This window comes from Mauremys mutica, chromosome 21, assembly GCF_020497125.1.
Source record: "Mauremys mutica isolate MM-2020 ecotype Southern chromosome 21, ASM2049712v1, whole genome shotgun sequence".
NCBI lineage: Eukaryota > Metazoa > Chordata > Testudines > Geoemydidae > Mauremys > Mauremys mutica.
The window spans coordinates 5,730,089-5,757,100 of record NC_059092.1 but is presented as its reverse complement, the minus strand read 5'-3'; the positions used below and the strand labels follow the sequence as shown (position 1 = coordinate 5,757,100).

The following is a 27,012-nucleotide window of genomic DNA, read 5'->3' as shown; positions in this document are numbered from 1 at the left end:
GCAGCGGGGCTCCGCCGGCGATTTAAAGGGCCTGGGGTTCCCCGCAGCCGGAGCCCCGGGCTCTTTAAATCACCGCTGCAGCCCTGCCACCGCTACCCCGATATAACGGCATTTCACTTATAACACGGTAGGGATTTTTGGCTCCTCATGACCGCGTTATATCGGGGTAGCGGTGTATTTGTATTGCAGTAGCACCTAAGAGCACCAGTCAAAGACCAGGACTGCCTTCTGTAGTGCATGAAATGATATGACAGATGCTAGGCACATGAAGTTCTTTCCTCCTTTGCACTCCCTTTTCATACTTTAAACCCAGATGCTTCAACTGGATACATGTGAATGGACCCCCTGGGCCCATCCCTGCTAATTCAAATTGCAGGATCGAAGCCCTCTTTTGTGCACATGCTGCACTTTGCTACCACCAGAATAACAGTGACAACAATATAAGGTAGGGACTGTAATTTTAAAATTCGTTTGTATATTGGCTCATTGAATTGGCTCTGAGCTGGTTAACTTGTAGGCAGTCCCACAATTATAAATGTTAAAATAATAATTAATAAAATGGTTGGACCAAAGTAACAAAAAAAAAAAAAAGATTGATGAGTGACTGAAACCTCTGGGATTGAGCCCTGAAAATTGTCAAATCAGATAGTAGTTGAACGCTAGGGGGTGGGAGACTGAATTCAAAATCTTAGTATCTAAATAGAATTCCAAAGGGCATTGTGTTCCCCCAGTGATTGATTTTGGCCAGATTTCCTCCTATTTTTGAGTCTGCATTGATCCTTCAAATTTAACATATCTATTTGGACATTCATCTCTTTACCCCTTCCCCCCAAATCTGCCTGTATCCACGTGTTGTGGTCTGTTTTATACTTAGATTGTAAGATCTTTGGGGCAGGAACGATATTTTTGCTTTGTGTTTTCACAGCGCCTGCACACCAAGGTTTTGGTCCCTAACTGGGGTTCCTAGGCTGGATAAAGCTTGTCATGTAGCCCTCTTCTTGTCTGCACATTAGAGTTAAAGGAAAATGTTGATTTCTGAGGGGTGGGGGAAACAATCCCTTGTTTCTCTCGTTTTTGGTTTTAAAACTTGTTTCTTATCTTTGTATCTTGAGTTGGTTGAAAAGACAGTAAAAAAAGAGTTTTGATTGTTGAAAAATTTGAAAATTTGTCTGTGTAACTCATTGAAAAACTTCGATAGAGTATGGCATAATCTCTCACTGTGGTCTGTGTAGTATGTAGATAGTAGTGGATTTTTTACCTTTAGTCCATTAGGTATGATGTCCATCCGTTTGCATTTGGAAAGGAAGATGATATCAGTCTGTATTTGTGCAAGTTTCTTCATGAGGTTGATGGATTTCCACTCCATACGGCTAAATGCAGTGCCTTGCATGGTGTCAAGTATCAGAGGGGTAGCCATGTTAGTCTGGTTCTGTAGAAGCAGCAAAGAATCCTGTGGCACCTTATAGACTAACAGACGTTTTGCAGCATGAGCTTTCGTGGGTGAATACGAATACCTTGCATCCGAAGAAGTGGGTATTCACCCACGAAAGCTCATGCTGCAAAACGTCTGTTAGTCTATAAGGTGCCACAGGATTCTTTGCTGCTTCATTGAAAAACCAGACACATTTCAGCCAAAATTGTTTGCTTATTGAAAACAGATTTCTGTAGGAAAAGCCTTGAACTCTGGAGAATATCTTCCAGTTCTCATTTGTTTTCATAACAGCAAGAAACCCAAAGAGTCCAGCAAAAATGGTGTGTATGCACATGGGTATCTTCCGGTAGGTTCTCCCAAACTAAGTAGGGCTGAATGGGGTCAGTGATTGCCTGGGAGACTTGTTAGGAAAATCTTGGTGCTGAAGGAAGTGGTGTTAGTGATTCAGTAGAGGGTGCTCTTTCCTGTGAGTCAGTGCACAGCAATCCTCGGGGTGGCTCTGCGGTCTTTCGCATGAGTTGTGAAAGGGAGGTCCTCCATTAGTCATGGCCCTTAAAGATTGCAGGCTACCCTTTGACTGGACAAATTTAATTTTTCTGACCTAAAATACCCCTGCAGTTTCAGCTGAAAATGTATTTTCTCTCTTTGTTCTCCACCGTGTTTTTATTACAGCAGGCTATGCCATGTAGTGTGTGTGCGTGTGTGTGTGTGTTCCATCTATACACTGTGTATTTGTATTATGCATTTACATTGGGCATATGTTTTGCACTATGCATATGTGTGTGTGTGTCTTGTTTTACACATTACGTGTGTTTTGTGCACATTCCATGTATGAGTGTCTGTATTTTGTGCTTGTATTAGATGTACATGTTTTATGTTTGAAGACGTGTTACGCATAAAATTTGTGTATGATCGTATTTGTGTTACATGTATACGTTAGGTGCATATCCTTGTGTTGCATGCATGCGTGTGCGTTTATTTTGTGTCACGGGTGTACTTGTCTTGAATTACACACACATGGTATATGTATGTTTTGCAACTTTTGTGTTAATTGCATGTACCCTGTGTTTGTTGCAGGTACCTTGTGTGTATGTGCTTATGTCAGGCACACACTTTAAAAAAAACACACCCTCCAACACAGTACATAATCAGCACAAAGCAGAAACAAAAGCCACAGAGAAAAGCCCTCGCCCTCCCGCCCCCTGACTTCCTCGCAGGCAGGTCTGTGAACCCAGCACTTTACTCTTCCCCGGCCCGGCTGCTCGGGGCTTGTCTGTGCAGAGAGGCTCCGCGGGGGGAGGCGGCCCCCGTTCCTGGAAGAGCCCAGCCTGGGGAGTTGGTCACATTCTTGGCCGGGATTCAGTGGCTGAGGCAGACACCAACAAGCAGGGGAGGGAGGGGGGCGGGCGCGCGAGGGAGGGAGGAGTGAGCGCGCGGCGGCGGCGGCACGAGCTGCGCTCCCAGGCGCTCTCAGTCGCTGCTGGGGAGAGGAGCGGGGTGGCGCTGCGCTCGCTGCCTGCAGCCCCCCGCCGCCCGCTAGAAGAGAGAGCGAAGCACCGCAAGAACTGAGAGCGAAGGAAAAGCGGGGCGGGAGGAGCCCGCCTCTGTCTGCAGCCCCCCCCCCCGCCACATTATTCTTCTTATTTTTTTTTTGGAAGTGCAGAAGATTGCGGCCGGGGGAGCTTTTAAGAAAAACAAAATATTGCAACATTTTTCCCCCCCTGCTGCCTCCCCTTGCACGGACCGAGCTTTTTTTTTTGTTCGTTTTTCCCCCTTCCCCTCCTGCCGCTGGGCTTCGCTGGAGATGGACAGCCGGGAGGCCGCCGCCGCCGCAGAGCCGCAGCCCGCGCGCGTCTGAGCCCCCGGGGCCGGAGCGTGGCACAGACTTTCCTGGGGTTTTGTCTGGGGGGGCGGCCGGGAGAGCGCGTGCTGGAGGCGTGGGGGGCGGGGGTGGGCCCGGTGTGCTAGGCGGGGGGGGGTGGCCGGGGCGGGCGGCTCGACTCTCTGCTCCGCCGGGGCAGCGGGGGAGACTCGGCGCTGGTGCAGGCGGCCCCGGGCCGCAGGGAAGGAGCCGGGCACAGGCGCCCCGCGGGGACACTCAGCGGCAGGGGGGGGGTGGCGGCCGGCTGAGCCCGGAGGCGAGGCAGGGCGGGCGGGGTGGTTTCCATGTGTTGGCCCCGGGCTTAGTGGAGTCGCACCCGGGGCTTTTCTGTCTCTCTCTCCGGGGTTCGGTCGGGGCGGTGAGGGGCTGAAAGATGGAGACTGTCAGTCGAAGCAGCTTCCAGCCGCATCCCGGGCTGCAGAAGACCCTGGAACAGTTTCATCTGAGCTCCATGAGCTCCCTGGGTGGCCCGGCCGCCTTCTCCGCCCGCTGGGCGCAGGAGATGTACAAGAAGGACAATGGCAAAGACCCGGCGGAGCCCGTCCTCCACCTGCCCCCCATCCAGCCCCCGCCCGTCATGCCGGGCCCCTTCTTCATGCCGTCGGACCGGTCCACGGAGCGGTGCGAGACCATCCTGGAAGGGGAGACCATCTCCTGCTTCGTGGTGGGTGGGGAGAAGCGGCTCTGCCTGCCCCAGATCCTGAACTCCGTGCTCAGGGACTTCTCCCTGCAGCAGATCAACTCGGTGTGCGACGAGCTGCACATCTACTGCTCCCGGTGCACGGCCGACCAGCTGGAGATCCTGAAAGTCATGGGCATCCTGCCCTTCTCGGCCCCCTCCTGCGGGCTCATCACCAAGACGGACGCCGAGAGGCTCTGCAACGCCTTGCTCTACGGGGGCAGCTACCCGCCCCACTGCAAGAAGGAGTTCTCCAGCACCATCGAGCTGGAGCTCACCGAGAGGAGCTTCAAGGTGTACCACGAGTGCTTCGGGAAGTGCAAGGGACTCCTCGTGCCGGAGCTGTACGCCAACCCCAGCGCTGCCTGCATCCAGTGCTTGGACTGCCGGCTCATGTACCCGCCGCACAAATTTGTGGTCCACTCGCATAAATCCTTGGAGAACAGGACTTGCCACTGGGGCTTTGACTCGGCGAACTGGAGGTCCTATATCCTCCTCAGCCAGGATTATACCGGGAAAGAGGAGAAAGCGAGGCTGGGCCGGTTCTTGGATGAAATGAAGGAGAAATTTGACTACAGCAACAAATACAAGAGAAAAGCACCCAGGGTAAGTGGCACCTGATTTTTGGGGGGACGAGGGTGGGGACAGTTTCAGGGATCTCCCGGTAAACCATCTTTGGTGGCCCCTTTTCCCTTTAAAGGTCTAACCGGGCTGTGAAATCAAACCCCGTGGGTTGATGTGCAAGAGCGTTCTTAGAAACTGCACTTCGCTTTCTGGTAGGCTTACATTGTTCTCCTTGGTGGCTTTTAGGTTTTACTTAAAATACGTCTACTTTTCTCTGTCTTCTTTGAATTGTACATTAGGGGCCTGATCCTGCTGCCCTTCCCCCCCATACTTTCACTAGGAGACAGGCCAGGACTTTGGGACCGGAGCCTGAGTGGGGAAGCATGGAAGCTGGGGCAAGGACGAATAACAAGAGTAGTTTGTTCTTTACAGAAATGCATACAACTCCCCTCCCGATGTATGTGTTAATAAATTGAACAAGTCTGGGAACAGAGACGAAATGATCTCCAAGCGTAGGTGGGAATGAAATGTGACTGGTTGCAGGGGTCCATAGGAAAATTTCTGACAATAGGTCAGTATACTAGTAGCGACTGGCGTGTGAACGGAGAAGACTGTGCACATTGTCTGAATCCTACGACTAGACTGGCTTTTGTGTATTGGATTGTGTATACATCCAGTAAATGAGTCTGTCTAGAGCCAACTGCAGCAGCCTGTAAGATACGCCATGCGGTGTTGACTCTGCCCATCCAGACTGCTAAGCCACATTTATTTTAGGTGGCTTTTTTTTTTCAGTCTGAGCAGCCTGAATCCCCAGCGTGTGGGTGGGTGGCAGGCCGTGGTGGCCCCTGGCACCAGTCCTGATCAATGGGCAGCAATGCCACAGGGCCCTGAGAACTTCCTCGCAGACACCAGGATGTCTGGCTCGCTGGCGGTGGTGTAATTGGCTGTGGGATGAGCAGCACACTGTCCACCCCCCTTTCCTCCCCACACACACACACCAAAAAAAAAAAAAAAAGCAAACAGGAAAAGTCGAGTTAACTCCTTCCCTTGAGTTCTACTGCACTGGCTTGTTGGGTGGATTTTGTCTCATTTTGTTGGGGATTTTTAGTTGTTGGAGTTGCAGGGTGCACAGTGCTAGGGACAAACGCAAAGAGAAGCATTTAAAGCCTGTTGTGAATGGGCAGGGAGATTCTCATCACTTCCCAAATGCTCTCTCTCTTTAACTTTTTTAAATATCCAGACTTATGAAGCGCTGTGCACACAAAGCTGCACCTAGCCCAGCTATCTTTGGGAGGCCCAGTTAATTCAGCGTCTTGCCTCTAGCTTTTCTTTCTTTTTTTTTAAATCAGTAACTAGACTCCTCCTACCTCTGGTTCCTCAAATTCCCCTCCCGAGAGCTGGAGGGTCAGAGCCATTGTGGCAGTGTTGTGCTGTAATGAGCCACATTATCGCCATAGTTGGAGGTGGATGTGTTTTTAATGGCTTGTCTGTCCGCTGCTAATCATGCGCTAAGATGGCATGGTGGGATTGACTGTCTACGGATGTGTGGGGAGGGGAAGGGGGGACAGGAGGGGGTGAGGTTGTGAGGCTGAGGAAGCAGGGGTGAAGCAACCTTGCTGTGATTGTGGCATCCCCCCTAGACCACCTCTCTCCCCACTTCCCTCTCCTACTCCCAGAAAGGCGTTTTGAATATTACCTGGGTCAGTCCTATATTGGTTGATTCCCTACCCCATTTCCATAGCTGACCCCTTTCACTTGATGAATTTCAAACCTTAAGTGGTGTCATTTTTTTTTCTCACAATGGTTTTTATGGAGTTTTACCCTGTTTTTAGCAATATCCAGAATGCTTGACTGGAGCTAGGTGGAGGAGTCACGACAAGTTTAGACACAAGGGGCAACATTTTTCAAAAGTGGTTACTGAACTTGGGGTGCTTTGATTTGTTGACTTTTTTTTCTTGTTAGGGGTGGAGCCCAACTTGAGATCCCACCCCAAAAGAGACTACACTTTCCCAGAAAGCGCTGAGCACCCCTGGCTTCAGATGAGGCCGTGGGAAAGGTGCACAGCACCTCTGACAAATCAGGATCAAGGGCACTTAAAAATTTGGCATCAAAAATATTAAATAATCAGTGGCTACTTTGGAACATTTTGTCAAAATGCATTTATGCGATGAAATTCCCAGGGTGTTGGCTTTCAAACTGCAATATTGTAAGGGGTGGGTGGTGTCCGTGTGTTCTGGGGATAGGGTGGAGAAGGGGGAATGTTTTATCTCAGTTCCTGTTCAGAACTGGGCTAAGTTTCAAGGCTTTTGAGTTGGCTTCAGGGCTCCTGTATAAATACAGTGCAGTCTTGAAGAGACCCTGTCAACAACTTACCTGGCAGACCAGATAGAGTTTTGGAATTGCCTTAGCTCACTTACGTTTCCGGCCTTTTTCCATCAGATGTAGCCAACGGGATATCATATGTTAAGGTCGTTTGTGTTGCGTTTGAAGATAATTATGGAGAGATTCAGTCTGGCTCAAGGGCTGCTAGACTGTGGCCAGAGGCAAATAATGGTGGAGTAAATTTTAGGTCACTTAGCAAGGAAATGAAAGGAAGATCCTGCCTCTGGCTTTGTGTGGTTGTGTTTATCACTGTCTACCTACATGTTTGTGTGTCTCTCTGGCTGTGTGTGTGGTGCTTGTTTGTGGATAAATGTGTGAAGCACGTGTGTCTGTGTCACTTTGCTTTTTGTGTGTGCTTGTGTCACTTTGTTTTGTCATATATCCATTTGTGTACATATGCATTTGTGATGTGTGCCTTCTTTTGTGATTTGGTTGAATTACTTTGTCTCAGTTTCATGATGGGTCTGTGGATATATGCGTTGGTCTGTGTGCTGCTTGTCTCTGGGGTGTTTGCGGGTGGAGGTATCTCTGCTGCTCTGTCAACATGACTGTACGAAGTGCGCTATATGTCTGTCTGTGTGATTGTGCAAGGTGTGGTGTCTGTGGTTTTGCTCCTCCCAGGAGTGGCTTGGTCTAGAGCTGCAGTGCAGGTGAAAGCCTCATGCAGGGGACAGTGGGTTAAAGCCACAGATTTGAGGAAGCTCTGAACTCTGCAGCACAGCAGAGCAAGTCCCTCCGAGTCTGTCACTTTTCTTCCTTCCCTTTTCTTTTTAATTTTATTCCGTTTTATTTCCTTAATCTCTGGTTTGTTTTCCCTCTGCATTGACCTGTGAGCTTCTTCGCATACACTCCACCCTTAACCTTCACCTTGCCACCACTTCCCAGAGCTTCCTCTTCTCTTGATCTCTTTCCTGTTTCCCCTCAGCCTTTGCCCTTGTCCTAGCCCCTTCTGCCTCTCCTGGTTTCTCCCCCTCTGCCTCTGCTCTCCCACTTCCCCCTGGCATTGTTTTCTGTTCTCCCTGCTCCTTTCCTGGTCTCCTGCCGCTTCCTTTGGTTTTTTGTGTGTGTCCTAGTCTCTTCTACTTTTCTCCATTAGTTTGTTCTCTCTCCCTTCTCTCCCACTGTGTCTGGAGTGGAGCTATTCAGACCACGGCCACCAAGTTCTGGGTTGTGTGTCTTAAGATTTAAAAACTCCCAGAACTGCAAAAATGGGTTCCATAAATTGAGAGCCATGGTTTCTTTTGGTATAATTGCATAGAATCATAGAAACATAGGACTGGAAGGGACCTCGATAGGCTTTCTTGTCCAGCGCCCTCCACAGAGGCAAGACTAAGTATTATTTAGACCATCCCTGGCAGATGTTTGTCTAACCTGTTCTTACAAATGTCCAAGGACAGAGATTTCACAACTTCCCTAGGTAATTTGTCCCAATACTTTAGGAAGTTTTTCCTAATGTCCAACCTTAATCTCCCTTGCTGCAATTTAAGCCCAGTGCTTCTTGTTCTATCTTTAGTGGCTAAGGAGAACAATTTATTACCCTCCTTTTTATATCAGCCTTTTATGTACTTGGAATCTTTTATCATGTCCTCCCTCAGTCTTCTCTTCTCCAGACTAAATAAAACCCATTTTTTTCATCTAGGCTAGGATGAAAGGTGTCCCTAGCCTCTGTTCGTCAGAGGATGGAGATGGATGGCAGGAGAGAGATCACTTGATCATTGCCTGTTAGGTTCACTCCCTCTGGGCACCTGGCATTGGCCACTGTCGGTAGACAGATACTGGGCTAGATGGACCTTTGGTCTGACCCGGTACCGCCGTTCTTATGTTCTTATGTTTCCACATAGGTCACGTTTTCTAGACCTGTAATCATATTTGTTGCTCTCCTCTGATTTTTTTCCCCTCCAGTTTGTCCACATCTTTCCTGAACTGGACACACTACTTCAGTTGAGACCTCCATGGTCTCCTCTGGCCAGTATAGGCCAGGCCTGTATCGCCATCCCCATCTCTCCTGCTCCATGGCTGATGCCCTTGCCCCAAGCTGGTGTGCTGTCTGTCTGCTTTCTGCATGCCAACATGTCTCCAAAGTGTCTGAGCTACTAAAGCCTCAAAAGAGAGCTTTTAATCTTTTTTGATTGGTGGACAGTTTCCAGTAGAACAGTGTGGGATCCTGTCCCCCTGCCCCATAACACTTTCTGTGGGTCATTGAACTGAGCACAGCCTGATCATGCTTTAATATCCCCCTCCCCATGCATTTCAGAGCTAGACTTTTTTTTTTTTTTTTTAAGCAAAACTACATAGAATTAGAGACTAGGGGGATAAGAGAATTCCTTGCACACTCCCACACACACCAGCGCTGCAGTGTTCCCATGGCTCAGGTCCCAGCATTTCTATGAAGTCGCTGTGAGCTAGAAGTAGCATTCTGGGTATTGACATGTAAATGAGCACAGTAGGCCTTCCACTTTATTTAGCAGTTCCTCCAAATCCAGCGCTGCTGCCACATCACAGAGCTTTCTCAACTGGAGTAAGGTTTAGCCCGGTCAAGTGTGCAGCCAAATCAAAGGACAGAAATTATTCACGGTGAAATAATGCAGCCCTGAGTGACATTGTAAGATAGCTGTGGCCACTTAAGTACTTCACAGCTGTCATTGTGCTGCACACTATGGCCACCCAGAACTTCACAGTGGCAGCAGGGATAAAATCCAGATCCTTCTGCTCCACTGGTGCAGGTCCCTGCTACCTAAAGAGGAATCTCTTTCGGTTGCTAGGAATATATGGCCTGTGACATGCACTGTAGAGAACTTGTGGTTCTGCCCAGGCAGTGGCATCCAAACTGCTATCTAGTCCATCACTAAATGGATTAGATAAAAGTCAGTGGGGAATTCTGCCTGCCTAAAGACTGCAGGATTAGGCCCATTATTATTATATATAGCACTGAAATGACTCATTGCATTATCTGACTATTAAAAATGTTATTTGAAAATCTTCAGTAAAAACCAAGATGGCCACCAAAGCAGAAACCAGCAATGGCTTGGAGCAACAGCTTAAGCTTGGTATCATTTTACGGCTCAGAAGCTAAGCTCCAAAAATGATACTAAGCTTAAAGCAAAATCCTGTGTATTTGTGGAGATGTCTGTGTTTTAAGCAGGCATCAGCTATTTTTTTCCCCAGCAGTGGAAACTGATTTACAGATGTTGTGGATTGAGAAGTAAGGTGTGCGTGCGCGTGTGAATATCTTGCAAATAATGAAATGAGGATTCTGAGACTTCTGCTCTCAGTTGCTATAAATTAGTTCACCCTGATAGAAGTCACTGAAGTTAGACCTCTGATATTTTTTTAGGCAGGGATTTTGGGTGCCTAATTCCCTTCCTTCTGCTCTTTGGAAAATCCCAATGTTAGAACGACAGAGATTTGTTCTCTCTGTGGCCTATTCTGACTCACCATTTTTGTGGCTTATGGACTCAGGACTTGGACCTGTCCAAGGCTTCAGTTCACTTTTGGGACAAAGTTAACCACAGTTTGGTCTTGACTACGTTGCAGGGACCTAATATCTGAACTACTTCTTAGGATTTGAACATGGTTGTTGCTAGCAGGGGTCTAACTTGATCTTCTTAACCAGTGAGGGCATGTTTTTGTTTCTTGGGGTCTGTGTTTAGATTGGCATTACAAAAGCATGCCATACCCTATCTGGAGGTGTCTATACTAGGCTTCAGAGCATGTCTAGACAACACAGTGGTTAAAATGCTGGCAGCTGCTTGCACTTTATCTATGCTACATTTTTCACCATTGCTAGAACTGTGGGAAGTTTTAAACTAACCCTAGTATTGATGAGACCATGTTTTGGCTAGCATGGTTCTTAGGAATAAAAAATCCATGTCCGCTCTGATTGGGGAAACCATGCTATGGAACATTTCAAGGGGCAATGTTGTTTTGACACAGTTGTCGTTAGCATGGTCCTGATTCCAGTTTGAAGAGGACCTCTGTCACAACTCTGCACAGTTAAAAATGGTGCATGTCTGCAGCACTAGCAGTGCGACGTGTCTGATGGTGGGAATTTGCACTGGTGGCTTGGCACATGCTCTGGCTAGATATCCCACACCAAAATCCATCTCAAAGTGCATCATTCAGACCCAGTGCTGTCTAAGCCAGGTTTAATACTTTTTTTCAAAGACAGTAGCAAGCTTTGGGCTCTACAGTATAGTACTTTGCCCAGATGCAACTCCCATTGAAGTCAGTGGGAGTTGTATCATTGTCTCCAATGGGAGGATTTAGCCTTAGAGGCCCTATCTCTGAGCTCTTGGAAGAGAAAAATAGTTAAGGAATGAACACTGGTGACTTATATAACACTGCTTCCTAGGTAGTGTAGTTATAGAATACTAGCAGTCAATAGGACTACTCTATTTTGGTTGTCTGGCTGGACAAGGCACATAAATCAAATTGACCTCCAGATAAAGAAACATTATCTAAAAAAGTAATAGTTTAGCATGTTTGTGTTTGAACTTGTGGGCTTCATTATTAAATGAAATTTATTTGACTATTAACAAACATAACTCTTGGGTTTTTTTTAATGTATTTTTAAGAATATTTTCTGAATTTGGGCAGTAAACATTGACATTTTGGGGCACAAAATCTTTGCATTTAATTCTGCTGCTCCAGGCTAAAAGGTAAACAGTAGTCTTCAGTCTGCAAAGAGATTGGAAAATAATGGGATTGAAATACTGTGTTATTTTACCTTGGAAAATTATTATTGAAGTGCATAGAATTCAGTATGGGCAACAGTGATTGCTCAATGAAGATATGCTGTGTTCTCCCTCCACAGCTTAGCTCCTTACATTTTTTTTTTTGCAAAGATTTAAACTCAGATTATAGTTTTAAAAAAATCCCAAGTCTCTGTAACATAAGGATAGTTTGGGGCTAGTTCTGCAGTTCTCACTCAAGCAGTCAGCAGACAAAGTAACTGAAGCCTATTTGCCCACAAACCACAGAAATACTGTAGTTATATCAAACTCCTTCCTGTACTTTGACTGGCTGTTGAGCCATCCTAGAATGTGGCCCTAGAGTCATGGGGGCAGATTTTGATCTCATTACACCCATTTGAATCCAGATTAGCTCCGCTGAAGACAGTATTCTGGATTTACACTAGTACTCAATAGAGCTACATCTGAGAGCAGAATCTGGAGCTGTGTTATTACTTTAGTATATCTGCTTTGGGAAATGCAGATCAAAATTGGGGTTTCATTTTCAGAAGTGCACTATGGGTCTGCTCCTGAAAACACTTACTAAAGGTAAAGGGATGGATAGTGCTTACTGCTGTAAATTGTCCCTCTGTCCTCAGACAGAATGGACAATGTCACATGCAGGAATTGGGATTTAAGATTGCTGTTAGGTGTTTAGATTTTAGTTGTTAAATAGGGATTTTTGGAGCCTAGCAAATCTCCCCTCAAAAGCTGGAGTAAGGGCCATACTTTTTCCAGTACTAATGTAGATACCATAAACTTGCATGCAAATGGTATCAAATATAGTTTTATAATTCATTGGAATGGGCATGTTTTTAATTATGGGGAAGCCTGCTGGCTGATGGACACTGGCCTTTCTGCACTGAGCTAAGTGTATTGGTTTTACTTGTTCTTGGATGAGAGAACAAAAACACAGATTGATACGAATTTGGGCCCCATTCCTGCCACTGTTCTGTAATGGAACTCCCCTTGAAACCAATGGGAATTCCCATGAGTGAAGCTCTTATCATTGGCTCAGTCAATGGTTGGCTGCTATCTCGTCTAATCGGGCTTTTCCAGGCTGAGGATGTAGTATTAAAGCGGCAAGCTGTATAATCACCTTTTCTGCTAAATAAGGACCTGATCCTGTAGTTCTTTTTTACACTGTGTCGTCCCTGCGGTCCCATTAAAATAAATGGAAATACGCAAGTACATGTTACGTGGATAAGTGATTGTTGCAGCATTATACCTTAGGCTCAGAGTAAACAATGACCTGTCCTTGTTGTGTATTGATTTATATGCAGTTACCTTCGCACATGCTTTGTGGAGAATAGGATCTCTTCTTAGTTTTCTTTTCTTTTCAGTAATGTTTCTTTTGCTTCAGAATGTGTGGTATGCTCACCCCTTTTCTTGCAAGCAAGATTGCTGGGTTGTTAACATTTTTATTTATTCATTTTTAATAGTGTGGCCTTGTATGTCCTCCATTTTGCCCTGTGGAGGATTTAGGTGGTATGCTAGGAAGACTTGCACCTCTGTACCTTTGTTCTTTAGCCTCTGCTCAGCCTCAGTCAGTGGTATCAATTTAAAGAATAAGGTCATTCACTTGGATTGGTTCTTGGTTTCTCAAGCCCTTTTCACCAGCCAGTTTGTGTAATGTCTGTCTGAAACGTTGAGTAAGGGCATTGAAATAGCAGACAGGATATCGAGTGTTAGGAAGTCTGGGTTAAGTATAACAGAGACTTTTTTGGCTGGCGCAGAGGGAGCAGTCCCTCCAGCTCAATTACAGAGCAGTCGCTCTGGAAGCTGGAGTCTCTGGTTTTAGCCCCCATGGTAACTACCCTCCCCACATATAATTGTGTGTGTGTGTGTTGTTCTCTGCTAGGGTTGTGTCTGCATTTCCTTATGCAGATTACTGTTCTCTGGGTGGCATTGAAATTGTTACACAAGCTGTAATAATGTCTCTTTCTAAGGATTGCATAAGTTTAGGATGATTTCTCCACTGGGAGAATTATGCAAGTTTAAACTGAAATGTATTTAGAAAGCTTTGTGTGTTTGTTTTCTGACTTGCAATGCAGAGGATGATTTATTTGCATCTTTAATTGGACAACATCTGCTGGCGTTGGGAGGGAAAACTGTTCCATGTCTTTTCACTGCTATAACCCTCATTCTCCCATGAACGCTTTCCCCACCCCCAATTGAATTCCATCGTTCACTGCATTATGTCTACCATAGGCCCTGAGTATGTGTAGAACAGACCCTAATACCCAGGAAAAGTCAAGTGGGCCGATAGATTGGAGGCTTCTCTGGGCAGGGACCTCTTCTTTTTCACAGCGTGGCTGTATAGCTGCAGTACATGTCAGCGGTGCTGTTAAAATCATAAATAACACCACCACATAGTTTTTCTCAGTCTTTGGGTTTTCCTGCTTTGATGCAGAAGTTGTTGCCTTTTTTACTGGTGCTAGCCAGAAGAGACCAGTGAATGAGGCTTCTGACCCTGTAAATAATGAAAGGGCTTGGAATGACTTCTGTGATACTCCTTTGATTAGTGGAAAACTGTCTTGTTTGTTTTCATTGGGCTGGAAACCTTTCATGCAACTTGGTGCAGAGATGCTGGTGGGGGAAGAAAACCTCCAACCAGCACTCGGATTCATAGAATATTAGTGTTGGAAGAGATCTCAGGAGGTCATCTCGTCCAATCCCCTGCTCAAAGCAGGACCAACACCAACTAAATCATCCCAGCCAGGGCTTTGTCAAGCCGGGCCTTAGAAACCTCTAAGGATGGAGATTCCACCACCTCCCTAGGTAACCCATTCCAGTGCTTCACCGCTCTCCTAGTGAAATAGTGTTTCCTAATATCCAATCTAGGCCTCCCCCACTGCAACTTGAAACCATTGCTTCTTGTTCTTTCAGATGGAGTTCTGTTGAGAGATAAAGTTCTATTGCTAGAACTTTTGAGGATGTGTCTACACTGCAGTAAAACACCCACAGCTGGCCTGTGACAGCTGACTCAGGCTTGGTATGCAGGGCTATAAAATCTCAGTGTAGACATTTGGGCTTAGGTTGGAGCCTGGGCTTTGAGCCCCCTTCCCTTCTCCTCCCCAGCCCCAGCCCCATGGGGTTCTGGAGCTCTAATAACTACATGGCAATTCTATTGCCCTGCAGCCCAAGACCCTGAGCCTGAGTCTGCAGCCATAGGTGTTTTATTGTAGTGTCGACGTACCCTAAGAAACTAAAATATCTTTTTGGTCAACTCTGACCCAAGCCCTAGGGTGTTTATTTGGCTGGATCCAGTACTTCAGCCTGATCTGTGCTGGTGGTTCCCAGGACCCATGCAGAGTCCCATTGTTAGTCTCTAAGGTGCCACAAGTACTCCTCATTGTTTTTATTGACTTCACTGGGACTCTGGGCAGGCAAAAGGATCTGCCCATTCAGGGATTACATTGCAGGATTGGGACCTTAGTCGCTGTTTCTCTGGCTGTTTACTAGTAGTGACTTACTGTATGTTATTGGCGCTCTGGGCGTTTTGAATTGCATGCATAAAATTTGAAGATGCTTTTGCAACATCTTTCTAGTTAACTAAATCATTTCTGTGGAGCATTAAAATGTATGTATTGCATAGCGATGCTTTTGCTCACTAGAACAATTATTGTTACAGCATATGCTGGAAACCATCAATTACTCTTAAGGAAAAAAACAAGACAACATTATGGAAGATACAGTTCTCTAAGATTGTTTTGGTGTTTTATTTGACAAGTGTCCTTTATTTAAAAAAACAAAGTTGATCAGCTCTGTGTATTTAAACAGGAAAATACGCGTTTTAGCTTTCACTACATCTAGTTTGTAACCTAAAATTAAAAGAAAATCCTTGAAATCAAAACCTTAATTAATGGGCCTGAAAAGCAAAATTTATAGTACGAAGACAGTATTTTGCTGTGATTTTCAGCCTTCATTGATTTCAGTGAAGTTACTCCAGATTTATTCTGGTGTTACTGAGATCAGAATTTGTCCCTTTAGCATTCATGAGATGGGGTTTCCTTTTATGCCTGTGTCTTCCTTCTTGATAAATGTATTTGAGTTCAAAGATAGTAGGCATTTGTTTTAAAAATACTCAGCAGCATTATGGACCTGATTCTCCATCCCTTACCCAGCAGCACTCCCGGTGAAATCAATGGGCATGGTTGTCCTCTTCTTACGCTGGCATGAATTAATTTACAATGGTGCAAATCTGACATACGTGAGATGAAAATCAGGATGAATGAGTACAGACTGCAGCATGAGGTTCATTAATGATATTCCATTATTCCCATTTTGTCACTAATAAGAAACATACCGTACAATAAGCCTGTGAATTCCTGTAGCAAAAGTTTAGCTGTGCTTGGCTTTTTGCCTTCCTCTTTTGTCGCAGGAGTTTAGTTTTTGAAAAATCAGTGAAGGGTATTAAACTGAGGACTAGATAGGCACATCTTCCACAGAGATCTCTGGGCCAGGTTCAGCAGTAAAGAGTATTTTAAAATGGGTGTAAGTGATAAAGTGGCGTAACTTGTATCAACTTAGCATTCGGTGGGTGTGCAAAGTGGTGCAAAGGGTGTAAGAATCACGATATTTGGTGCTTTCTTAAAGCCTCAGCTCCTGGAGGCATATGATTATTTTAAAATCTCCACTTTTTTTAATTTAAGTAAGTTTCTAGACCTGGTGATTGTGGAGAAAAGCTGTAAAATGTGATCCCAGTAATGGTTCAAAAACCAAAAGGCTATGAAAAAGAATCCCAAATCTAATGACTTCTAAATCAGCCTCATGAGTTTTAGGGGCCTGAGTCATGATTCTTGAATGCTTGGAATTGGCAATACTGTAAAATGTCACCCATTTTCAGAGCAGCTTACGCACAAGATGTGACTTATACCACCACTTATGTCATCATCGAATTTGTCCATGTGTCTTTAAGGAAGTCAGGGCTTTTTCAAGTTTAAAAAAAACCCAAAACCCAGCCGTGATGAGTCTTGAATGAATGGCATCTGCACACCTGTTTAATATTAAGATCAAGCATTCAGTGCTTTGTGGCTTTAGCTTGAAATTCAAGTTCCTTTGAGTCATCCCTTTCGTCTTTTGTTTGGGTGGAAAAAAGGAGTGGCAGCAAATGGCCTGCAGCTAAGAAATGAAAGAGTTGAATTAATTTTTAGAAAAAAGTTAGTCTTGGCATTTGGAGCATTTGCGATAGCACAGATTTTCATGCTTCTTTTTATTTTCTTATGAGTTTAGCAGTTCACTGCTCAAGATGAAAGATAATGTTATGGAAAAGATTTAAAACATGACACAGGCTGTATTGGAAGGATAGGAAAGATCTGGGCTCTGAATCACAGTGGTGAACTGTATCAGTATATGGAGATATATGATAGTTATGGAAAAGATTTACCTTTGCCGTTCAGGCCTCACGTATAAAAGGGTGTGGTACTTTAAATAGCCCAGTTCTCACTGGGCCAAATTCTGAGGATCCTTAATTCACTTTTTACTTAGGGCCTAGTGTAAATAAAGAGTAAACCCTACTGACATCAGTCAAGTTGTGCTGGTATAAAAACTGTGTTGTCTGATCCAAGTTCAGTTGAAGTCAATGGAAACACCGTCATTGACTTGAGTTGGCTTTGAATCAGACCCCTCTGTCATATCAGAACCAGGTCAAGCATCTTGCTTTAATTCAGGCAAACTGACGTTGGGTAAAATTCTGTTCTGTATTACTAGAGTAGCTCCAGCAACATCAGTGTAAGTAATCCAGATTTAAACCATCCTAACCAGGAGCAGAATTTTCTGAACAGCTTCAGAAGTTGGGCCTCTTTCAGCAGTGGTTTGTAGTTTGAGTGTCAAATTCTGCTCTTAAGTTACTGCTGGAAATCAAGAGTCACTGGGTTTACTAGGATTACCGGAATTTACATCAGTCTGAGAGCAGAATTTGTGTTTGAAAGTATTATATTGTAATTTTAAGTTTCAAAAAATTAACAGGTAAGATCACAGTAGTTAAAGGGCATTATTCACCATTGCATTTCTCCAATTTTATGTTGATTTGACTTTGTTTTCAGTGGATTTATACCAATCAGCCAGACCCAGAATTCATACATTTGGTCTAACCTTTATGTTGTTCTGCTTAAGGAGCAGCTGATCCTCCTCGTGGCAGACTTGAAAGCCCTTCTGTTTATGCTGCTGTATTCTTCCTTATGACATTTGCATGAAAACAGCTCCTTTGTTGCTTAGAAGCTCCCTCTCCTTCTCTCTTTGCTTATTTTCCCCCATCTGAAATCAGAATCCTCTGTGACATCACAATTAGCTGTTGTGGAGACAATTGTGATGTCACAAAGCAAGCATTAGAGAAGAAATGTAGAGTGGAGAAGAGCCTGTTTTCATGCAAACTTAAGAAATAAAAAGGGTTTTGGGGGGAGGAGGGGAAGCCCAAAGCAGCTGCTCTCCAAAGTTTTCCATGAGGCTCCATAGGTCAGATTCTGCTCTTGGGGACATCGTGGAGTAACAGTGGAGTTACGCCAGATTTACCCTGCAGAATGTGGTTCTGTAATTATAGAGGACACTCCAGTCTGGCTATTTATCAGTGGTTCTATTTTGGCAGTGGATTGCTGCTGCTGTGTACTGTCTCTTTTGTGGGCTATTGCTGTAGGGAAAGACCAGAATTGCCTCCTTGGAAAACTTTTTGAAAGATTGGCACGGCAGATCCACATCCTAAATTACTGGTTTGCAGCGTCACAATTACCAGCTCGGTTCTGCTCATTTGGACACACTCAAACTTCTTTTTTCGTTTTTTTCCCCCCAAGCTTCTTGTTTAGCTGTTCTACCCCAGTGCATCCTGGGATTTCCCTTTTGCTGAATGGGCTGCTTGTTTCATGGGGAGGAAGTGAGGTCCCTGTTAGATTAGGAGGGGATGGATGGGGAATGTCCTGTTTCTTATGCAAAGCACACTGAACCAAAAAAAAAAGCGTTCAACAAAACCATCCGTGTCACAGGCTAGCAGAGCAGCTGCTGGCTTTTTGGGGGAGAATATTAATATTTCAGACTTTATAGGCGCTTTTAAAAAATGAGCTAAAGGAGGCAACATCCCTTTGTTTAATAGGGATGGGGGGAACCTTTATAATTTTGGACACCCATGAATGTACCGTTAGATTTTATTGCTTGAGTGGAGTTACTTCTGATCAGACTAGAATCAGGCCCAATGAGCTGGTTCATTATGTATGTATGTATAAAAAGACAAGATGGCCTGACTCTGATTTAGTTTACACTGGTGTAAATCAGGAATAACTCCCCTTGAAATAAATGGAGCTGCTAGTGTAAAACAATGCAAGTCAGAAGAAAGAGTAGTACATACAAGGCTTCTCCTTGTGCCAGTGATTGGAATTCTGTGATTTATAGAGAAAGTTTCCATAAAATTCTGGGGGGAGGGGGGAGAGTTAAATTTTACTCCTGACACTGCTGCCTTCTGCAGTCATCACTCCCCCGCATCAGATCAGCAGGAGACAGGTTTAAATTCAGAAAGGACAATTTAAATAAAATGTGCATACCTGTCTGTTTATATTTGTCTGGTTAACCAGACACTAATAATGACTACTGGCGAATCACTATTTGAATTCGGTTGTTGTGGTATTTGGTTATTTTGTATTTTTTTTTTGCCTGGGAAGCCTTTGTATATTAGAAATAACTTTTATCATTCTAATACTCAACTTCTGTTGTCTATAAAAATGTAAATACCAGGGGCTGGCTGCTAGTCCCAGTCACACATGTAAGTTTTTAGTAACTCCATTGAAATTAAGGTAGTTACATTGGTTTGTATGGTGAAATCAGCATTATACATAGTGTAATTTGGTTCTAGGAATTTTAGGGTATTAGGATCCAACTTCGTTGGCTTCAACTGGAGTTATGCACATTCCAGGATTGGGTCCTTAGCACAGCAGGAATTTATTGATGTTCCTTCTGAATTAATGTGTGTGTTCTTGAGTTAGTGGTGTAAGAAGGGAAATGATTAAAGGGCACAAGTAATTAAATAATTAGCTAACTAATTTTTCAGGAAAATTTAGAGTTGCAGAGTCTGTTCTGATCTCATTTTGCATTGCTTTTATGCTGGTGTAAGACCATCAACTTAAAGAGGGTCACTCCTGATTTACATTGGTGTGAGATCTGAATCAGTGCAATAGATTTAATCTCTTCGGCCTTGAGATAAATAAGCCAGATGTCTTTTTGTGTGTGTGTGGCTTTTACCATTTCACGCCACCATTGCAAAAGTCTAGAACTGACACAGTTTAGGAAATAATGATAATGTTACACTTCCAAAGTATTGGTCACAAATTCCAGTGCACAGAGATTGGGAAAAACCTGCTGTGCTGCAGAGCTGTCATGCACCTGTCTGACATGATGTGTTTGTGGCCTGCATGACGCATTCAGATTATTTTAGCTTTCATTTTAAACCAAAAGTCAGTTTCTAGCCATCATGGCTGCAGCAATAGCCTTCCAAATGTGAGCAGAGTGTAATCAGTGCACTGATGTCTTCCTGAGTCTGCAGATATCCTGTGACAAGGATGCAGAGGGGTGAAGTTCCCTTTCCCCTATACGTTGTGAGGAGTTTACAGTCCTGACTTGAAACCCCGAACCATGCTCTCTCTCACACACACACACACACACTCACACACACACACACACGTTTGACATCCCTCTGGTACGGCTGTATTCTCCAGTTCAGTTATAGACAATGCAACCAATGGGTCTCCCACCATTTTCCTTCCACAGTCTAATAGATCTCCTAGTTAGGATATTTTTTTCTTATGTGTAGCTGAAATTTTTTGCTGCAGAACTTCTTTCGTCTGCCTTGTCCTCTACCTTCCCCATGTACGCCGTAGAAAAGCAGAGCAGTGATTTGATGGTTCTCCTTGCCCCTCTTCTTGGAGCTCAAAGTTGAGCATGCAGCAGCTGGGTCTGTTGAAAAATAACCCTTCTGCCAGAGAGTAACTGGAGCTGTATACCAGATGCAGGCATTGGCGAGTGTGATGAGAAGCAACAGGGGCCACTGTTTATTTTGCCCTGTGCTCCCATTTGTGGTTATTGCTGGGTTTGGTCCTCAGTATGATATTTGGATCTCAGAATGTATTTGAAGCACAGAGTCCCCAGGCACGGTACTGCAAAGATGCAGAGCAAAATGAGTATCCAGGATTTCAGATGGCACCTTCCAGTTCCTTTGGAAGCCGCTAATGCTGCTTCTTGATGCCCCCTGTTCATTTTACCTATAGCCTTTCTCTACCCAGGGAGGGGCATATGTGTTACCCAAACCGTTTATACTCTGAGTTGAGTGAAATGCAAATGCAGTCAATTAAGCAAGGGGTTTTTAATTAGCAGTTTAAGTTCATGTGTGAAGTGCCTTGCCTTAATTACTTGACAGTTTTGTTGTAAATTTGCTAAGTTTTTTCCTGCAGAACTATCAAAACTGTGATTTTTTTTTTTTTGGGTAACATTCTTAAATACTGTGAGCTTTTCCCCAGTGCGTCTGACCTTCATGCTTTTTTGTCTCCATTTATAAAGCTCTTTTGGAAGCTGTGGCGATGCAGTAAAACCCTGTTAATTGCCTCAGATTAAAGCATTTATTGCATTTCTTTAGCTTTTTTCTTTTTTTTAAAGAATTAATGTATGGCTTGTCCATACTGAGCTGTGTGTGGTTTCAGCTGCTGTAGCTACATTGGTATAGCTACACTTGCTGCAATTTTGTGGTGTAGTTATGCCACCCTGGAAAAGGTGATTTGCGGTGTCCAAGTTGCTTTTCACACCAGTGCATTATGTGTGTGCTTGACGTTTGCAATGGAGCAACAATAATGCAACTGCAGTGATGCAAAAAATAAAACCCCATTGTAGGCAAGCCTTTTGTGTTATGCTGATGTGAAATTTTCTGGAAGTCCAGCACTGGACCAGGTTCCTTGGCTCTAAAACTCCATTCTGGCATGGCATAGCCTTTGAGAGTGGTGCCATTCTGCTCTGTGGTTCTCTGAGGACAGCTTCCGACTGGGTAACGCTGACATTAGGAGGGCACCCACCTTTAGCTTGGGGAGGAGGAAGGTGCCCTTGTCCCTTGATGGTTTAGAAGAGTAAGGTGGGGAGGGGAAGGGTCACTGTCCAGAAAAGAAGAGAAGAACAGTGCCTATGACATCACCTGAATTGGCCTTCTGGTTGAACAATAGCCCTAACACAATCCTGCCAAACAAAGAGGTCAGTACTTAGAGCCCTGGCTGGCCTTGAGCGTCTTTGTGTTCTTAGCTTTTAAAATAGCCCCTTCTCCATCCTCGTGCTTTTACAGATCTAACTGCCTGGGCATCAGGGGTGATTCCCACCCGTGTGAGGTCAGAATCGTGCCCTGCATTTTGCTGAGCGTTTCATTTAAAAATGGAGGCTATTCTGAAATCTGACACCCATGAGATTTCTGAGTGCAGAAGGGTCAGGGCTTTGTTCTCTTCTTTCTGCGGCCACAGACTGAGTGTAGGGCTAAGCCGGCTGTGTGATTTGTAGGCAGTGTGTCTTGCAGGAACTCAGTGCCACCCGAAGATGTATGGGGTCTTAGCAGGTTTGTATTCAGGCAGCAAGCCTGAGCTATCTCTGCTACCCCTTCTTCTCTGGCTACACTGCTACTTTTAGCGTGCTAACTTGAGCAAAGCTAGCGTGCACCTGTCCACCATCCACGGCAGGTGGAATTGAAAGGCTACTGAATATTTTAATATTGTGGACAGATCATCAGACACTACTGTCAGATCTGTGTGTTGGTTCTGAACACTGCTGCAGTGCTCTACTCCCTTTAAATATGGGGGGGTGCACCTGGTATTGGTGGAGGTGAGGTTTGACCCGAGAGCAGAACTGTGTGCAGATCTACGTCTGTGGCTTGTCCTGCCTCCCCTCTGAGCGCTGACCTCCTATCGACAACAATAAGTAAATAAATAGATTTTAATTTCTCGGGCGCCTCTGCCCAAAAGCCTCTAGGCATCTTAACAGAAATGCAGAATTAAAACAAAATTAACCTAAATAGGCAGCCTGCCCAAACAAATACAGAAGTGGGAGGGAGGAACATCCCTAGCCTTGCCTGTTATCTGCAATCTACAGAGGGTATCAAAACAACAAACAAACCTACAATAAAAGTCAACTTGAAAGGGGAACAAGAAAGGTCAGATTCTTGTCCTGTTTGATGCTTGGGATGTTTTCTGGCAAACAGCAATTGGGAGAGCACTCCAGTTTCATGCCCCATGTGGGAAATCCCCTGCCTCCCACCCTTTTAGATCAGCCAACACTTTCTCCTGCACCATCAAGGTGAGGATCTCAAAGAGTTTGGCAGACATTAATGCATTTAGCTTGTGGAGTAGATTCAGTGAAGCATCGAGACGAGACGTGACTTGCCCAGCAGCACCCGTTGAGTCAGTGGTATTGCTGAGGAGGGAATCCAGGTGTCCTGACATGTCCTGTGGATCAGCCACAAGACCCATCCTTGAGCTACTATAACATTTCTGGGCCGAATGCTGGCTTCAGCTCCTGAGTCCATGGGAACAGTACATGCACACGTGAAAGGAGAATTTGCCCTCCAGAAGTGCAGTCCATTTCATCACTCTCGCTTCCCATAGCACATTATGTGGCATCCAGAATAGCTGAAGCCTCAGGAAAACCTTCATCTACCCTTGCACATGGAGCAATGTCAACATTTCATACTGGCTTGTAGTTTTGTGGATCCCCACAGGGGCCTGTTCTTCCCAGTGTGTGCAAGCCGAGGGCTCCACAGTCGTACAGACCACCGGGAGTGTTGTAAACCCAGCTCTGGTCAGTCGCTTTTTCTGGCTTCCTTCATTTCCACTTTCCCTTTTTACCTGCGAGTTTTGGTGTTGGTTTGTGGAGATGCTGGGGCTGGTTAATGGATTCCTCACCCTCTCAAATATATCATGCTGTCAGCTCCTTCTCTCCTGGGGATTCCGAACTCGCAGCCATCCTCCCAGGGCCTCTGGTATCTGGATTAAAGGACTCCTTCTCAGATCATTTGAAGTTCAAGCCTTCCTTAAAGCAGTGCCTGGCAGCCCGGGCTGAGTTGCCTTTTCCATTAGAGAACCCCACCCCCCAGTTATCTCCTTTTTTGGAAGGGTTTATAACCCATCTGTTTTAATTTACTTCAGGCTGAAAAATCCTCCATCTAGGAGGGAAGGGATTTTCCTTCCCCCTCTTCACAATTTTACTTGTATTTCTTCATTCTGTGTGTGTAAAAATGATTATTCCTCCATGTATAATGTTTGTGTCAGTCACCCACTTTCAAAGCAGGGAATTCTGAAAGAGTTTTGGTCATAGTTTGCTGGCAACTTGGAGTAGCTTTTCATTTGGAAGGAGCCTTTTGAAAACTTTTTGCCTGCCAGCATCTGAACTCAGGGTTGTGTGTGCCCCATGGAGAATGAGTGGTACCATTCATCCCTGACACTTTCCCTTGGCTGGGTTTTAGGGAGTGCATACACTTTTCTGCTTTATAAATAATAAATTTAAAGAGAGTTAAAGTTTCCTCTCCTCCTGGCTACCATCATCACATCAAAAACTCATACCTGCCATAAAACTCCTAGTACTGATAGACTATGCTCTGTGTTCCTGAGTCCCCTTTTCATTTAGGCTGGTATCAATCCGGAGTAACTCCCATTGAAGTCAGTCGCATGAGCTCAGTGTAAAACTCTTGTGAGAGCAGAATCCAGCCCAATACGCAACTTTCAAATCTATGTACAAAAGTGATACTGTATTGACAGAAGATTCCCCGTGTGCTGAGTCACACGTCCTTGTGATACATAAACCAATAGAACTAGACATACCACTGAAACCCTCCGATACGTACAGTCGACACATAGACTCATACCTGTTCATCTCCTAGAGACACGGATGTTGAATTAGCGCATTGGTACTGAAATGATATTGAGAGCCACACAGTGAGTGAGTGATAGAGCCATTTAGAGAACCTAGGAGCCCTGGCTCCCATCCATTGTGCTTTTCCTGCACAAGTATATCCTGAATCCACTGTGGAGTCACTGGGCCAGAATCTGGGGTATGGCTGAACTACACACAGCATAGATTCAGTAAGTGCACGCAAAGGCCCTGCAAGCTTATGTTGAAGAACAATGATGTGCAACGTGAGAGACCAAAACAGATAGGGAAAACTTGGGGTGGAGCTGTGCATGCTATGGAGAAATGAACGTGAAGCTAGGTGTGTGTGTGTGTGTGTGTGTGTGTGTGTGTGTGTGTGTGGAGAGGCAGGGGAAGGATGGTAGAGGACTTGCAGATGTTAGCTATGGGGAAGCCCTAAGGAGAAGGAAGGGTGGTGCGGTGGTCAGAGTGTTAGCCACACTAATTTCTAGTGTAGGAGTGTTTTATGCAGGCAAAAGGTGCTTTTGCCAGTATTGCTGATACTGGTTCTCCAAGTGAAATAAGCTATACCAGCAAAAGTACTTTTTGCTATTATAATCGCATCTATGCTAGTGCTTTTGCTGGTATAGAAACGCTGCCCAAAAGAAAAAAAGTCACACCTTTAACTGACATTGCTATGCTGGCAAAAGTTCCTGGTGTTGACCTGACCTAGGTCTCTCTTCCTGATAAAAGTTTTGCCTATGTCAGGACTGTAAGAGCAGACCTTAGAATTGTAAAGCTCCGCGTGCCGTTATTGTTATTTTAAAATTGTTTCTTGCCTTGGATCTCATGCAGCTAAAAACCTACGCACAGAACTGCCCTTTAGAAAAAACTAGTTCAACAGGACAAGGAGGTTTTTAGATGAGGAAAATGGCAACTGCAGTGAGATCCCTGTGCCCTCAGAAATCCTTGCTAGTCTTTGACTGTGTTCCTGTTTATACAAAATGTAACTGGATTTGTTGGTCCTACCCCTGTAAATGTGTGCAGGTGGGGGGTGGATCAGGAAAAAAAGGAGTGGGCATTGAGTGGAGAAAAGAGTCACTTGTACATGTTCTCCATGTAAAAAGAAAATGTATGTAAATAGATTCTGTTATTTAGTGTCCCGGGACAGATTTAATTATCTGAGCCACCTTTACCCTGGTTCAGGGCAGCAGATAATCCCACCTCTCTCTCTCTCCCTCCTCTTTTCTCTGTCAACTAAGGTTCCTGACATACAACAAAATAAAAATGCATTTAAACAAACCAAAAACAAACAAACCCCAGAACAAATCAAACAGGCTCTGCTGGTGTATATGGCTGCAGCTGTCTTGGTTTTAGTGGAGCTGTGCCCATTTATACCAGCACAGAATATTTTGTCCCTAGAACTGCACAAACGTAGCAAAGCCAGGACTGTTGCAAAGCAAAGTTTAGCTGTTGGCGTCACTCAGGCATATTGACCTCAGATCAGAGCATTGTGGAATATTATGCAACTCAGCCCGTGCTGCTCTTCTCCCTCCCTCCCCCATCTGCTTGATGCAGTATTGAGCCCTTTAATGGAGATGCCAGTGTACACACGCATTGATTAATAAGGATGCTAACTCCTAATAGGCTACGGTAGGAAATTCTGCCACCCAGCATCATGCTCCTGTCCTTAAATACAGCTTGTGATATGGGAGATACTGTTCTGATGCTAAGCATATGACCCCCACCCTCAACTATAAAGTTCAGAAAAATAGTGGACTCCTCATTTTATAAAAATCTCTCCGGGCATCAATCAGGTAGTAAGTGCAGGGGTTAGCGGTTGGGCTGTTCTGCTCACATCTCCCATTGAGGAGAATTGCTCATTATTAGGCAGACAAGTAATTTATTCATCATGGTAACTGCAGTGCATAGGCAGCCCACCCCAACACCTGTCTGTAGCGCCTGGGCTTACAGAACTCCACATGGGGCATTCAGGAAGGGGTGAGTGTCTGGCATGGAATATCCCCGATGCAATGGTGCTGAGCGACCCAAGGTGTATTGCCATGCTGAGCAGGCATTGTGCAGGCAAACGAGCACTCAGGAGCAGAAATGGTGCTACTGTTGCTTCGCCAGTTTCTGTGGATGGTAGGTTGGGCTGCATTAAGGGAGGGAGTGTTCCCCAGTTCCTCCCCTCTCTGTGAACTTGGATGGAGTGAAAGTCTAGGTATGTTGAAACGATCTGGAAGTCCCAGTTTGTTTCAGTGCATTGCAACAACATGCTAATTGCAATTCCTTATAGTGCTTATTGGTGGTAGTGAAGTTGTTTTGTGATTATGTGTGTGCGTGCACACAAAAGAAAGGTGGTGGAACAACAAGAATAACATTTTCATTTACAAGTTAGGGTCTCACAGATTTACAGTGCGTACTCTAGTGACATTTAAAGAATTGCATTAGGATCCTGTATAGCCCTTTTAAACTCCTGTTTAGTCCTAACTTT

General features: G+C 44.9%; 1 protein-coding gene across 3 annotated transcripts in view; it reads left to right on the top strand.

Annotated features, from left to right (window-relative positions):
- Positions 1–3,606: 3,606 nt before the first annotated feature.
- The window catches only part of SKI (SKI proto-oncogene), a 144,850-nt gene continuing 121,444 nt past the window's right edge, over positions 3,607–27,012 (top strand). For all 3 annotated transcript variants that reach the window (XM_044996325.1, XM_044996324.1, XM_044996326.1), the window contains exon 1: positions 3,607–4,599. In XM_044996325.1, coding sequence (XP_044852260.1) covers positions 3,688–4,599 — 912 coding nt within the window. In that variant the 5' untranslated portion in view covers positions 3,607–3,687. The remainder of the gene's footprint in view (positions 4,600–27,012) is intronic.